Source organism: Mytilus trossulus, chromosome 13 (assembly GCF_036588685.1).
Source record: "Mytilus trossulus isolate FHL-02 chromosome 13, PNRI_Mtr1.1.1.hap1, whole genome shotgun sequence".
Classification (NCBI taxonomy): Eukaryota; Metazoa; Mollusca; class Bivalvia; order Mytilida; family Mytilidae; genus Mytilus; species Mytilus trossulus.
Window position 1 is genome coordinate 17,474,573 of NC_086385.1, and position 14,855 is coordinate 17,489,427.

Genomic DNA, 14,855 nt, shown 5'->3' on the forward strand with positions numbered 1-14,855 from the left:
TGATACTTCATACAATGCCATTTGTCCTTGAACTTGGAACATATATTTATGATTTCCTTTTAATTTCAACTTCCCATTCTCTAATTCACAGCAGAATTTTAAATCAACTGCACATTGCTGAGGCTGTCTCTTTCTCCAAGGTGTTTCATCCTTGTCTGAACCATAAGGACACTTAATTTCAACTATGCCACAACCACAAACTTGACAAGATACAAAAGAATCAATACTGGCTCCAAGATATGGATAATTAGGATTCACAAGTAGACCTTTATTTTCCACTGTAACATTTTGACAAGTTTTCAGGTGATTAATTTGATATTCTTTAACTGCTACCCTCTCTTTTAAACGACCCCATTCCAAACTCTTAACTTTCAAATTTTGCTGTGACACATCATAATTTAGAATACGGCGAATAAACAGTCTGGTTTGTCAGTTATCCTTTTGCAAACATCTCCAAATACAAAGGCAGTTAATAATTTTGATCTGGCTTTCATCCAGTTAATATTGATGTGTTGACCTCTTGTTGACAATTCTAACTGTTTTGATGTATCCATGGTGATAACCATATCATTTAAAAATGTTGAGAAAACATTTTTACAAGTTTCATACTTTAAGTCAACTTTATCACGGTACACAAATTGAGGATTGTATGTATCTAAAAATTTATCAATTGAGCATTCTGTCCTTAAGGTTTTATATAAAACACAGGTGGGATAAATATCCTTAAGTCCATCTAATATTTCACTTAAGAACTCGTTTTCATCATTGTCACAAGAACTTGGTTTATATGCTCCTGGATATGGTTTTACTTTATCAGTTTTATCTTTATCGGTTTTTGCAAATGTTATATCTTTGACTCTTTTTGGACTTGGTTTTCTTGCTATAGGTCTGGGACGATCCCACTGACAAGCATCACTGGTACATGAATTTTTTGTTTTCTCTAATGTATATAAAAGAGCACCAACATGTGCACAAAAACCAGCATCACCTGCCTTGCAATTGCAATGTCCAGATAAAATATACCCTGTCTTTTTTGAAAGACACACATGTAATGAGTAAAAGGTAGACATTTGGCCTGAATTTCCAACCTGAACCTTTAGTCTCATTGATGGCAGGCAATTGGCCTTAAAATAACAATGATCACTGTCCACATCTATTTTATTATAAAATATATCATAAATAAAATTTTCATTGCAAAATCTTTTTGCTTTAATCATGTGTTTATCAAAACTTATTCTAGTCCCAGTTGTAGGATTCTTTTGATAGTGAAAGTAGTTATCTACATCCTTTACTTGTAGAGGTGGAATATCACATGTGTCTATTTTTTTCCAATCATCTTTGAGTAATTCAAAATCCTGAATATTACATGTGACTGCATCTATCCCATCATCTTCACCAGATTCTTGACCAGATGTCAATGCTCTATATACCCTGTTTACAAGAGTCTCCTTGGTTCCACTTATTTTCAAATTTTTTGCTCGAAGCCATTCTCTCAGATCAGTTATCTTCCAATTTTTAAGTTCTTGCACAGACAGGAAGCACTCTGCATCTTCTGAATCTGTATCACTTGCATTTGACATCTGAAAGGGATGGAGCAAATAGTAACCAGGAACATATCATGTAGAGTGGGTTTCATTGAGATTCCAACATAACCCGGTATCAAATAAATGTTATTAAGCAAGAAAATGGGATATGAAGTTCAGATAGTAAACAAAGCATTATCAGTGGGATAAAACATTTATTTCCCTTGGCCTCGGGAGATATGAAGATGTGTTCACCCTTAAAAAATAATATTTCCCTCCGACAGAGCCCTCATGAAATATCAAATATATTCTTGGGTCAACATATCTTCACATCTGCCTCAGGCACAGGAAATAAATGTACAGCATCACCCTTATTGAAAGTCAATTTTTGTTTAATATTATAGGTTCAAGATTTCTGTGTTTAAAAATAACTGTAGTCTCTATATACATATAAATACAATATGAGTTATTAGGTATGGGAACTTTTATGTAAGGGGGGCCTGCTCAATTCATGCTTCAGTGATTCCCATTATAGTCAACCATTTTTTTCACACAAAAAGGGTGGGGGGCTTGGATCTGCCTATGTTTAATATTTGACATCTTTGGTTGAAGCAAACACATCTTGTTTGTTTTTATAGAAGTGTAGCTAGTGGGATGATCATTTCCTAATCACAATGCATGGCTAACAATAGTTGAAAACTGAGCATATGCCAGTGGCAGATCAAGAAATTTTCATAGGGGTGGGTGGGGTGATGGTGTTTCAACAGCCAAGAGGAAAAAGTATTAAAATTTTATACAGATTAGACCTTTGCTTTTCCCTCTTGAACAGTTTCACACTTATAAATTTTGGGGCCCTTTAATCCTTTAATTTATAGCTTGCTGTTAGGTCTGAGTGATAGCTCCATGTTGAAGGCCATATATATCTTGACTGACTTATATGGTTTGCTTTTATAAAGTGTTACTTGGATCCGAGACATATAAATTATAATACCATACTATAATATGTCTCTGCTTGGATGGATAGTTGTCTCATTGGCACTTATACCACATCTTCCTACATGTATACAAATTTTGTATCCTCGAATTCAACAGTACATGTACGTCTACATCACATATTTCATACTTACTATCTTAAGAAATCAATCAGGACACTAGAAGCTCAGACTAGAAGTTCTCCATTTGACATTTATCATTGTCATTGTTTACCTGAAACTCCCCGGAAGTTGAATTCGGATGAAAACTAATGGCCGTAACAAGGTCGGAAAAACACCCGGAAAAACTATTGCGGAACCGGACTAAATTATATTTGTGATACTTCTCTATAATATATTTTGCTGACTTTCTGCAGGATCCATATGGGGCCTGTGTACAGACGTAACGCGCGGTATTCGGTTAAATATTGGTAACGTTACGCTAAGGTGTGTATTTCTTTAATTTCTATTGACTTTAGCACTAAATGTCAGTAGTTTCCTATTTTCCTTTGAAGCCATTTGGATTTTGTGATTTTTGATTTTTATTCAAAACATAATTTATTTTAACTATATAAGTAATATATTTGTCATTATCTAACACTGTCAATTATTTGTGCTCTTGTTCAAAATACATTAATTTTTTACTAATAGTAGTAGTTTGTATATTTCCATTGAGCTTGTCAAGTTTTCCCTTTATGGTTGTTCATGATGACGTAATTACATTTTTATAACATAACATTACAACTAATTATTAAAAAACAATTCATTGAAGTACATGTTAACATAGGCGATATACATAATAGTTATCGAAGGTAACAGGAATATAATTTGAACTAGAAAACAAAACCCAATAACGTAGTACATTGTAATTAAAAACAATTATAATTATTAATTACAGAAAGGATTCAATTAAAATTAGATAAGTAATAAAATAAAATAAAAACTAATTGGTCAATTACAAAATTAATGTACGTGAAAATTAAGTAACAATTTTTTTTTCTAAATTAATTCAGTACTGAAGATATGAAATAAAAAATAAACGTAAAAGAAATATTTATCAAGATATATATTTATTAAACATAAATAAATACATAAATTATAATTATATTTTATATACTTTGAGAAGAAATATATAGTTGTAATTTGACATTTAGTTTTTTGAAAATTGTATACATGTAAACCAATCAGAGAAAATAAGAAAATTTACAAATTTTGAACATAATAAAAATCCTATATAAATAGACACACAGACTGTAGTCGTTTAACATGAAAGTACTGCAAGAAGATGCAATGACATAACAAAATAACTAATTGAAAAAAAATCTCAAAAAAATAAAATTCACTGCATTTGTTTTTGAAATATGAAACCTGAGGTGATAGACATAAAACAGAGACAAAAAAAAAAAACCCAAGACAAAAGTAAAACAAACCCATCTATAGATACAATAAGCTAAATTCAATAAAAAAAGATTAATTAAAATGAATAAAAATATTAAAGAAAATAATGTTGTTTTAAATATGAGCATGCACTACTATTCAAACACAAGTCAATGTGTAAATATTTTAGAATATACCAGCAATGTTCGTAATAAAAATTGAAAGTCGTTTGTAGACTTCTAGAGGATACTGATGTGTAAACCGGGGCGATTAACTCACAAACTAAATAAAAGTCCGAAAAAATGTGTTTAATCCTTATAATTCTTTAGCCAAACATACGCGATTATTAATTTTACATTATTGTTTGATGGCTGCTATATTAACCATCAAAAGCACAAGGCATTTCGTAACTAATGAGTAAGCCGCCATCTTGACTTTCTAAAAACAATAAATGTCCGATAAATGCAACAGAATCTATAATGAAATAGCACCTACCTAAAAAAAACTTCATGTTAATTAAATGTTATCCGAATTTGAAGCGTACACGTAACGAAATAATATTTCCCTTGAATTTTCATTCGTATGACGTCATGTTTTGCCATGACTTTAATTCGCCAAATCCTTCATGAAATTTCGTGGAATTTTATTAAATTTTATATTTATACATTTTCGAAGCTTTAGTGCATTTTTTTTTTTGGGTTAAATATGCATTAGAATAGAAACAAATGTTTTGCAATTGTTTTGTAATCTCAATTTGCTAAAAATCCAAGTATCCCTGCAAGAATGTGTATCGTGCATGAATAGATTACGAAAGAAGTTTCAGAAAAATGGTTTATCGAAGTGTAAACCAGGAGAAAAATTCTAATTGACCAATCCAATTCAAGTATTTATAGATATGCAAATGATGTAAGAATTATACATGTATGAACATAAAGCACACATTATCTCTGGTCTAGGTATATTTTGCCAACGCCTCGTCTCGATTAGAATACGTAAGTTCGATGTCGAGTTTGTTACCTAGCGTCTATTCCGTTCAGATAAAGTCTGATCATATATATGTTAATCCAAAGTTGTTTTTTAAATGTCCCATAAAATTGTGCTCGAGAAGAAATTGCTATATCGTCAAACCAAGAGAAAAAAAAACAGATAACTTAATATTCGATAGAGACATTTGTTTCACAAAAGCTGATCTAATTCATGAAAATACGTCTTTGACAAATGTTGTTAAATATTGATTCAACAGAATTAATCCCTTTGACAACATAATGACTCGTCGAAGATAACATCAGCCAGTATAGAGCACTACTGAGTTTACTGCCATTGTATGGAACTTTTGAACAGTATGAAATCATTATACATTTAACTCTTCCCAATTCTACATACACCATAAAATTGGATGTAGTATTTCGAACTTTTAAAATTCTTTCCCAAAGTTTCAAATGCATCTGTTGAATATTTTGGAAATTTTCAAACCCCTAAAGCTCAGACCTGTATAAAAGAATTGTTTTTATCTAAGAAACAAATAATTTGAGTTGAAAATCTATAGGAACGTTTTTGTTTCTAACAATTCGACGTGAAAAATGTTTCTTTTTTTTGCGCTTGGTCAATGAGTCTTTTTTGTATCTAAAAAATAACGTAATATTATAGTGTATATAAATGATTACGTCTAAATAAGACATTTTGAACAATCTGAAGTACTTTAGTTTAGTAATAAAAAATTTATATCTTTTTTACTTTTCTGTTTGTTTTATTTAAATCTACTTATAATTTCCACTGTTCACTATATAACTGAAAATTGCTAAATGATAGCTGCATACCTTCTTCCGTTTTAGATATCCTTGGCATACACAAAATGATTAAACTTACTCAATATATATATATATATATAAAATGACTGAATAAATAGTCAACGATAAATCTTACGGGGCGATGGATCATATAAACATGATGCAGTACACTACATAATATAATATATAACAAGTCTAAAAGAATACAACATCACCAAAACACAATAAAACGAACAATATGTTAGATATTTCGGATAACAGATATCCTTCTTCGGTAATTGCACGATGAAAAATGAATCATGTCAATTCAAATTAAGACTCTATCAAAATCTTGATTTATACAATTTAAGCGAACGCTGGAACAATTTTAAAATTTTCAAACACACCGCAAAGATAACAAAAATATGCCAAAAATAAAAAAAGTTATTTACGATGTGAACTGGCACAACTCTAAATTCCCAAAGGTGTTGACAGTTGAAATGTTAAACAACTGCGTGGAAATATAGTCCCAATAAACAGTCCTGACCGATCTAAACTGGTGATATTTAAAATATGACAACGGTAGGGCAGTTGCATCAGAGACTGCGTATTTAAACATCTAAAAAATCTAATAACGAAATGTTCCAGGGACTCCTCAGATTTGCATGAACACATTTGACAAATGGGAGTCTCGGACATATTCATTCTATACAAAACTTGATTTAAGGGTAGACAATTTGTTCGTGCTAACAATTTTAACCTTGTAGACTTAAAATCGAGCAAGTTTGACAAATAAGGCTGTCTACCAGACGCAAGGTTGAATTTGGAGAATGCATTAAAACTGCTTTTATTTCTTATAACTTGAAATTCTCTTTCACGAACAAACCTTCAAAAAATCTGTTTGAAAATATTCAGGTTAACATTTGAGTTGTAAAAATGATCAAGACCAACAGAATTAAACACATTTTTCATATACTGGGGATATCCCCATCCTCGATGTAGCGTTAAGCCCTTTAGCTCGTCAAATATTATTCGACATATAATATCTAGGTCATGAAATCTAGCAAAATAATAACCCGTTGTCTATCTAGGAAATCATTTATCGGTTCCCAACCCAAATCTACGAAGAGAGCCGACTTATGGATATTCATATTAGTACTAAAAATGAATTTCGCCGATTTATATTGCCAAGTTTCAAGAATATGTTTGCTTGAAGCTGACAACGGCAGCCATACAACACAACCGTGTGCGATAGAAGGCCGTATTACAGAGTTCCAGAGGGCATCTCCGAAGGATATGCGATTGAAAGATCCGTGCTCATTTAGCAACTTTGTCATATAATTTAGCTTGCGCTCGAAGTTATCTTTTAAGTAACAATTTATATGGTAGGCAAAAGTCAATGAACGGGTAAAATAAACACCGAGATATTTGTATTCATTGGCTTTCTCCAGGAGAAGGATACCTAATTGCCACTTCTTATCTTTATCTAAACGCTTGCCTATTATCATAACCTTGGATTTGTTTTGGTTAAATTTTAGATTCCAATTTGAAGCAAAATTAGCTGTTATATCAAGCAGACGATGTAGTTCCGCCTCGGACTTCCCGATAAGGACTACATCATCAGCAAATAAAAGGCAATTCACTAGTTGTGAGGAGAGTTCGGCACCAAAATTGTTGGCTCCGAGAATACTTACGAGGTCATTCATTAGAACAGAGAAAAGAGCCGGAGACAAGACACAACCTTGTTTCAAGCCAAATTCTTGATCAAAGAAGTCAGTTTCACAATCACCAAACAAAACTTTGTTTGATACATTACTGTAAAGTGATTTCAGCAGTTTCCAACACTTAACTTGAATGCCAGTTTTCCACAATAAATAGAAAAGGCCATCACGCCAGACTCTATCGAAAGCTTTTGATAGATCTAGAAAAGCCAAAAACGTTTTATATATTTTTTAGCTTTTCGAATGGAACAAATACCTTGTAGAGTAAAAATATGATCCTCTGTTCTTCTAGTTTTTCTAAATGCCCCCTGAACCTCGCCTAAAGTATTATTTTCTTCTAAGTAGGTCATTACAGATTCCTTCAAAATTTTCGAATATACCTTGTACACATTAAACTTTAAAGCAATCCCCCTATAGTTATCAATATCATAGACATACCCAGTTGGTGTTGTCTTGTCTTCTCTGTTTTTGATACGCAGGAGTTCTCCGCAAATCATCCTGAATCTTAGGCGTTTCCTTTGGGGTTATATCCAAATTCCTGACAAGCTTGGCTACTCCCTTCGTGTTCAAGTGAACTCCATCTCTGTTGTACAGAGACATGTCAATAGCACCACTCAGTAATCTGAAATTGAAATCATTATCTATAAATAAAAAGTTTTTGTCATTAGCAATTTGTTTTATACGTTCGTTGCCTTTCACAATGTTTCCCTGGCTATCATCTAAGCGAGGACACATACCAGAAATTACTACATTTTCACAGACAGACTTTGCTGTGGCCACAAGTATTTTATAGTCTTCGTTAAATGTGTCACTTTCAAAGTTGGAGCTACAAGAATCATTACTACCAACTTGAATAATAATGTTTTTAAGCTCAGTATCTTTAGGAAGCGCCAATAGACGTTCGGTAATATTGTTGGTTTTACATCCACGGACACATATAGGATCCGTATCTAGGATAAATTTGTTCTTGTTTATAGCTCGTATAATTGAGCTACCTATCAGTAAAGTTCCTGTCGATCTTTTTGATTCCTTTGGTTTGAGCGATCTAGATGATTGCGATGAACAAGGTTGGTCGTCGCAGGAGATCTCCACTAGGTCCTCATTGTCACTCACAGGTTCTGTGGTCAGAATACTGTTGAATCGACTCATAAGCTCCTCGTCAATTGTCTTTTCGGGGACTTTCGAAGCAGTTTATTTGTTTTCTGGATTTACCTTTACGCCGGCTAGCACTCTTAGAAGAAGGCGAAACTCAATAAAAGTGCAATAAGATAAAGAAAATATACAATACGTTATGAGAAAACACAAAAGGCGTAACATTAGTCTATGGGATTTATTTAAAAAAACACGTTGCGTCCCTATAATGGTCAAATAACAATACATAATGATATATTAGAAATTAAATTCCTCGTGTGCTAAACAGTACAGTTAAAAAGAAGTGGTTTCTTTTTAATTGAACTTTTCGTCTTATTTTTAAAAACATTGAATTTTGTTGAATTTCATCAAAATTGATCGTGAAAGATCATGCAACGCATTATTATGGTCGTGAGAGACAATGAAAAGAAGACAGACGCAGAACGTTTGCGCTTTGTCAACTCTAACACTAGAGGATATTGGCGCTTCAAACACTTTAATTAATTATTTTATCATAATCTAAATTGAAAGCTTACAATGGTAGCAAACAGATCTAGAACACTGTACAATTATGATTTTTCCGAACCGTTTACCTTTCCCAAGACCTCTCAATCAAAAATATTTGAAAGACATGGATGTATAACTTCTTGATTATTCGAGACTTTTTGGAATTTTGGAACCTCAATGCTTTTCAACTTTGTACTTTTTTGGCTATATAAATCTTTTGATATGAGCGTCACTGATGAGTCTTATGTAGACGAAACGCGCGTCTGGCGTACTAAATTATACTCCTGGTACCTTTGATAACTATTTAAACCACTGGGTCGATGGCACTGCTGGTGGACGTTTCGTTCCCGAGGGTATCACCAGCCCAGTAGTCAACACTTCCGTGTTGACATGAATATCAATAATGTGGTCATTTTTATAAATTTCCTGTTTACAAAACTAAGGATTTTCTTATCCCAGGCATAGATTACCTTAGCCGTATTTGGTACAATTTTTTGGAATTTTGGATCCTCAATGCTTTTTAACTTTGTACTTGTTTGGCTTTAGGAATATTTTGATGTGAGCGTCACTGATGAGTCTTGTGAAGACGACACGCGCGTCTGGCGTACTAAATTATAATGCTGGTACCTTTGATAACTATTATGACCATATTTAATTAACAACTAGATCTTTATAACCGGTAAAACACATTTTATATATAGAAACTGAAGTATATCAATTTGACGTAAATTGTAAACAATCAAGAAATACTGTTTAAACTAAAAGGTATAAAGTTAAAGACTATTGAGGACCAACAATTTAAAAAACGTTGTGCCAAATTCTTTTTATACATTGTGAGTTGCCTTGTTGGCATTCATATCACATATTCTTATTTTTTTAGTTTTAGTTGAATTATGCAATACACTCTGTAAAATGTTAAAAGAAATTCAAATTGTACTTAAAATCAGATAATTTCGGTGATAAAATAGAATTCGATACAAAGCAGTTGTCTAGAAATCTAATTTACTACTTTATAAATAACATTTTAATATGTGGATATGCAAAATATTTATTCCAACCCTTGGTATGATTGTCCTTTAAAAAAACCATAACAAATTGAAAACAAGCAAAAGAAGCAAACAAGGGACGAAAGATACCAGAGGAACAGTCAAACTCATAAATTGAAAACAAACTATCAACGCCATGGCTAAAAATGAAAAAGACAAACAGACAATAAGTACACAAAAGACAACAAACAACAACAACATACAACACTAAAGACTGAGCAACACGAATCCAAACAATAACTGGGGACGAATTCATGTGCTCCGGAAGGGTAAGCAGATCCTGCTCCACATGTGGCACCCATCGTGTTGCTCATGTTATTACAAACCCGGTTAATAGTCTAATTCGGTAGGTCACATTCATAAAAACGGAAGGGGAACGTCGAAAATAAACTTCAGAATATATCTGTTTTTTTCTTGAAGAATTACATAACATGGAATGAATATATAAGATTTTTACAGATATACAAGAATAAATATTTTCTATATAAACAAAAAGAAATATCGGAACAACTGATGTCTTTATTTTGTCCTTTTGTATTTCAGTCAGCATGGTTATCTGAAGAATAAAAGAAATAATGTTAACAGGATTTATATAGGCGTATACATTTATATACACTATAATAAATTCATTCATTTCTTTGTAAAATGTCTCTTTTAATTTTCAGTAGATTTATTTTTTTTATTATATAAAAATGTTGATAAAAAAAATCATTGATAACGTAAAAATACAAAAAAATATTAAATTTGAACGTTTTAATTCAAATTACAACACTGTTTTTTTACTATTTTGTCACACAATAGTACTACTGTTCGTTTCGTGTTGACCGATATAAACCTTGTTGCAGTGTATTTTATTTTGTTGTGTGAGAGTTCATTATATCCACATGCACATGATCGGGATACCACCGATCGATTAGGATTAAATCACATGCAAATAATTTCTCTTGAAGGATTACACTTCCGTAACTACAATCCCGTTCCCTTTTCACGAATGTGACCTACCGATTTAGACTATTTACCCCTATTTGTGACATGTTTGCCTATTGTTTTTGTTTGTTTGTTTACACATCGTTGTCAATATAATGGAATTTGATGCGACTGTCATACAAGTGAGAGGTTTAGCTAGCTTTAAAACCAGGTTCAATCCACCATTTTTTACATTTGAAAATGCCTGTACCACGTCAGGAATATGACAGTTCTTGTCCATTCGTTTTTGATGCGTTTTGTTATTTGATTTTGCCATGCATGTGATTATGGACTTTCCGAATTGATTTTCCTCTGAGTTCAGTATTTTAGTGATTTTACTTTTTACCACAATGAAAAATGCATGACTCAAGATCAATATTTTTAATAAGACTCTTACATCTTTTGTTTGGGTCAGTTAAGGTTAAATGTTATACTCACGTTTCATTTCATTCAAAGACTGGCGGATTTCTCGCACTATCTCACGGCTTTCCTCCATTTCAGCAGATTCTTTTCTAATTTCAGATTTGCACAATGCGTAACCAATTTTAAAACCAAATAAAACTAGCATAACATAGACGATGTAGTTCAATACCAACCATAGAAAATGTTTTTCCGATAATCTGATATATAGGAATCCACATGCCGTTAATATGCACACTAGACACACATGAAATATCTGATCATGATATAATAACTGTTCCAAGGGCTTCGTAGCCCTATATGAAGTAGGTGTGTTCATTATGTCGACCTTTAATGTGTGATTGGAGTGTAATTTGTTTTTAAGAATAAAATATATTCAATCTGTTATTTGATCTGTCTTATTATGTGTATATTTAAATTGATCAATATTTGAAGATATTTGTCAGTGAAGTTTAAATACCGTCAATTAAATACACAATATACTTAGTCTAGTAAACAAAATTTACCTTCTCAAACAAAACAAAACCAAGCACACTACCGAATGTAATGCCACTTTATTTAGCTAATATAAATACCGAGTAAAATGGTAATTTTTTTTAGTTTCGTTTTAGTCATAAACCTTAATGTAACGTGGTTCGAGATTTATATTTACAGGTAGCTCTGTTGTCGTCATGTATATGGTCAAGTGTGATTACATTCAATTAAATTCTCCCTCGACCTGCTCGTCCGAATTTAAAGTATTTAATCTCTAAATTCAATAGGCTATAAACAAGACAAACACAGATATAGGATTAGTTGCTCGCAGTAACATCTTATTTTCTCTTGCGATACAATATTTTATTTTACTATAATGTACATATTTATTCGATTGAAACTATATATAAATACATGACATATAACATTGTTCATCTTTCGCATCGTTTCTTTTTCCTCGGCTAATACTTCCAACGGATGTACGTACAATAAACATAGCAGCAACTGCACATATACCTATGTGACCAACTTCAATTCGACGTAACTGCGAGAACCTTCGATACTAATACATTTAAATGCCAAACTTTATATAGTACCATTAAACCCCACCCATAAAAACCGCCAAAACTTTCCTCGTGCCTCCTGCACCTAACATCAAATTTATAAATAGTACATACTGTTACAAAACCAGTTATACTAGTTCCCATATATAAATAATAACTGAAATAGCAAACGGGACAACCCTATTTCAAACGAAATAAAATACATTCAAATTCTCCCTCGACCTGCTCGTCCGAATTTAAAGTATTTTATATCTAAATTCAATAGGCTATAAACAAGACAAACACAGATGTAGTATTAGTTGCTCGCAGTAACATCGAAACAAAGGAAATGAAACAGTTCAGAATAAGATGCCAATATGAAAAGTCTTTAAGATATTACTAATTGAAAATAAATCTTTAACCACTAAACTGGACCAATATCAATTTCAAGTCGACAATCGGAACGTCAAATACGACATATTGAACCGGACGCTTCCGCCATAGATGGTAATGCAGACAAATCTTTTGAAAATCTTGAATCGTTGGATAATTTCTCAAACTGTTTTCATTGATTCTGTAAATAGAAGAAAACATTCAAAACTTCATATATACATGTGCATGTATCTTAATCAGATAAACATTAAACTTATTTAGATATATGCATATTTCATATCTATATACATCAACTTGTAATCACACTGTGTGATTCTTTATGTTACACAATGCAACATAGCTCATGAAAGTCTAAACATATATACATCTCATATCTACCTACATCAACTTCTAATCACACTGTGTGAACTTTTTGTTACATTCCTGAAAATCAAAACATATATATATATATATCTCATATCTATTTATCAACAACAAAAAAACAAACTCTAAAGCTATGTCGGAAGCGCCGACTTTGTACAATTTTTTTTTTTTTATTATCTTTGTCACATTTTGATTATCGGTGTAAATTAAACAAGTTTTCCACTCAATAGATTATGTACCATGTGTACGGATCGTAAAATATTACTGCTTACCGTTTTAAAATCTCTCCAAGTTAAACTCTTGGTTCTGTCCGATTTATCTCGCATAAAACGGGCTACTTTTTATACCTACACCTGCATATTTTTTGACATCCGGGAAAACAATTCTTTCAGATATTAGGTCTCCAATATGGTACTAAAACTCTGATCGTTTTATAGTAAATGCGACCTGCTGATAAAATAAAAGCAAAACTGTGGTATTTTTATGACAAAACCTATAAAATTGATGATGATTACAAGTCTCATCTATGCTTCAAATCAAATGTATACATATATTGAATTATGTGCAAAAGTTAATGCCTTCATATTTAACCTTTTGTTTTCTATATATTAATTTAACTATACAACATCCCATGGTGCACTTTGCAACCAATCACATCGCTCCCAGCGACAACATCCCATGGTGCACTGTGCAACCAATCACATCGCTCCCAGCGACAACATCCCATGGTGCACTGTGCAACCAATCACATCGCTCCCAGCGACCTAACGAATAATGTCCATACATTACAACAGTTTAAACTCAACTGTTACTCAATTCACCCTGATTGAATTATTGTCGCACTGCGCGACCAAAAACATCGCTCCAAGCGATCTAATAAAATAATGTTCATACATAACATTTCAAACTCACCTGTAACACATATCACTCTGTGTGACAAATTTATCTCGCTGCGAGAAGATTAATACATTTCATATGAAATAAACATTAACTAAAATCAACTAACAGTACCAACACGTAACTGTTAAAATGCTGTTTTGAAAAAATTGAAAAAATGAACATTTCATCTATCAACTTTTAAATAAAAGTTGCATGCTTAAAAGCTGATTTGTTATCAGATTAATGAACCCAACATGGTTCGCGTGGTTCAGTATTGAATGGAATTATATAACCAAATTATGTAGTATTTAAAATAAAATCATAAACCTGTAAAACGGTTTTTAAAAGAAAACATAATATTTGATATTCGCTTTTAAATTTTTAACATGATCTTTAGACATGATTTTAGAATTGTAAATAAAGTCAACATTACACTCAACTCCGTTCATGGGCTTCCACATGTTCCATATCAACATTGTTCCTCTTTCGCATCGTTTCTTTTTCCTCGGCTAATACTTCCAACGGATGTACGTACAATAAACATAGCAGCAACTGCACATATACCTATGTGACCAACTTCAATTCGATGTAACTGCGAGAACCTTCGATACTAATACATTTAAATGCCAAACTTTATATAGTACCATTAAACCCCACCCATAAAAAACCGCCAAAACTTTCCTCATGCCTCCTGCACCTAACTTCAAATTTATAAAATGTACATACTGTTACAAAACCAGTTATACTAGTTCCCATCTATAAATAATAACTACAAA

General features: G+C 32.2%; 1 protein-coding gene and 1 long non-coding RNA gene across 2 annotated transcripts; both read right to left on the minus strand.

Annotated features, from left to right (window-relative positions):
• Positions 1–398: 398 nt before the first annotated feature.
• LOC134694145 (uncharacterized) lies at positions 399–2,743 on the minus strand. The gene is made up of 2 exons (XM_063555142.1): positions 2,651–2,743; positions 399–1,580 (listed from the first exon to the last, which is right to left on the minus strand). Exon 2 carries the CDS (start codon positions 1,578–1,580, stop codon positions 399–401), a length of 1,182 nt encoding a protein of 393 aa, XP_063411212.1. The 5' UTR covers positions 2,651–2,743.
• Positions 2,744–12,350: 9,607 nt separating this feature from the next.
• On the minus strand, positions 12,351–14,234 carry LOC134695449 (uncharacterized). The gene is made up of 3 exons (XR_010102767.1): positions 14,113–14,234; positions 13,473–13,650; positions 12,351–13,018 (listed from the first exon to the last, which is right to left on the minus strand). It is a non-coding gene; the product is annotated as an uncharacterized LOC134695449 (long non-coding RNA).
• Between the last annotated feature and the right edge of the window lie 621 nt (positions 14,235–14,855).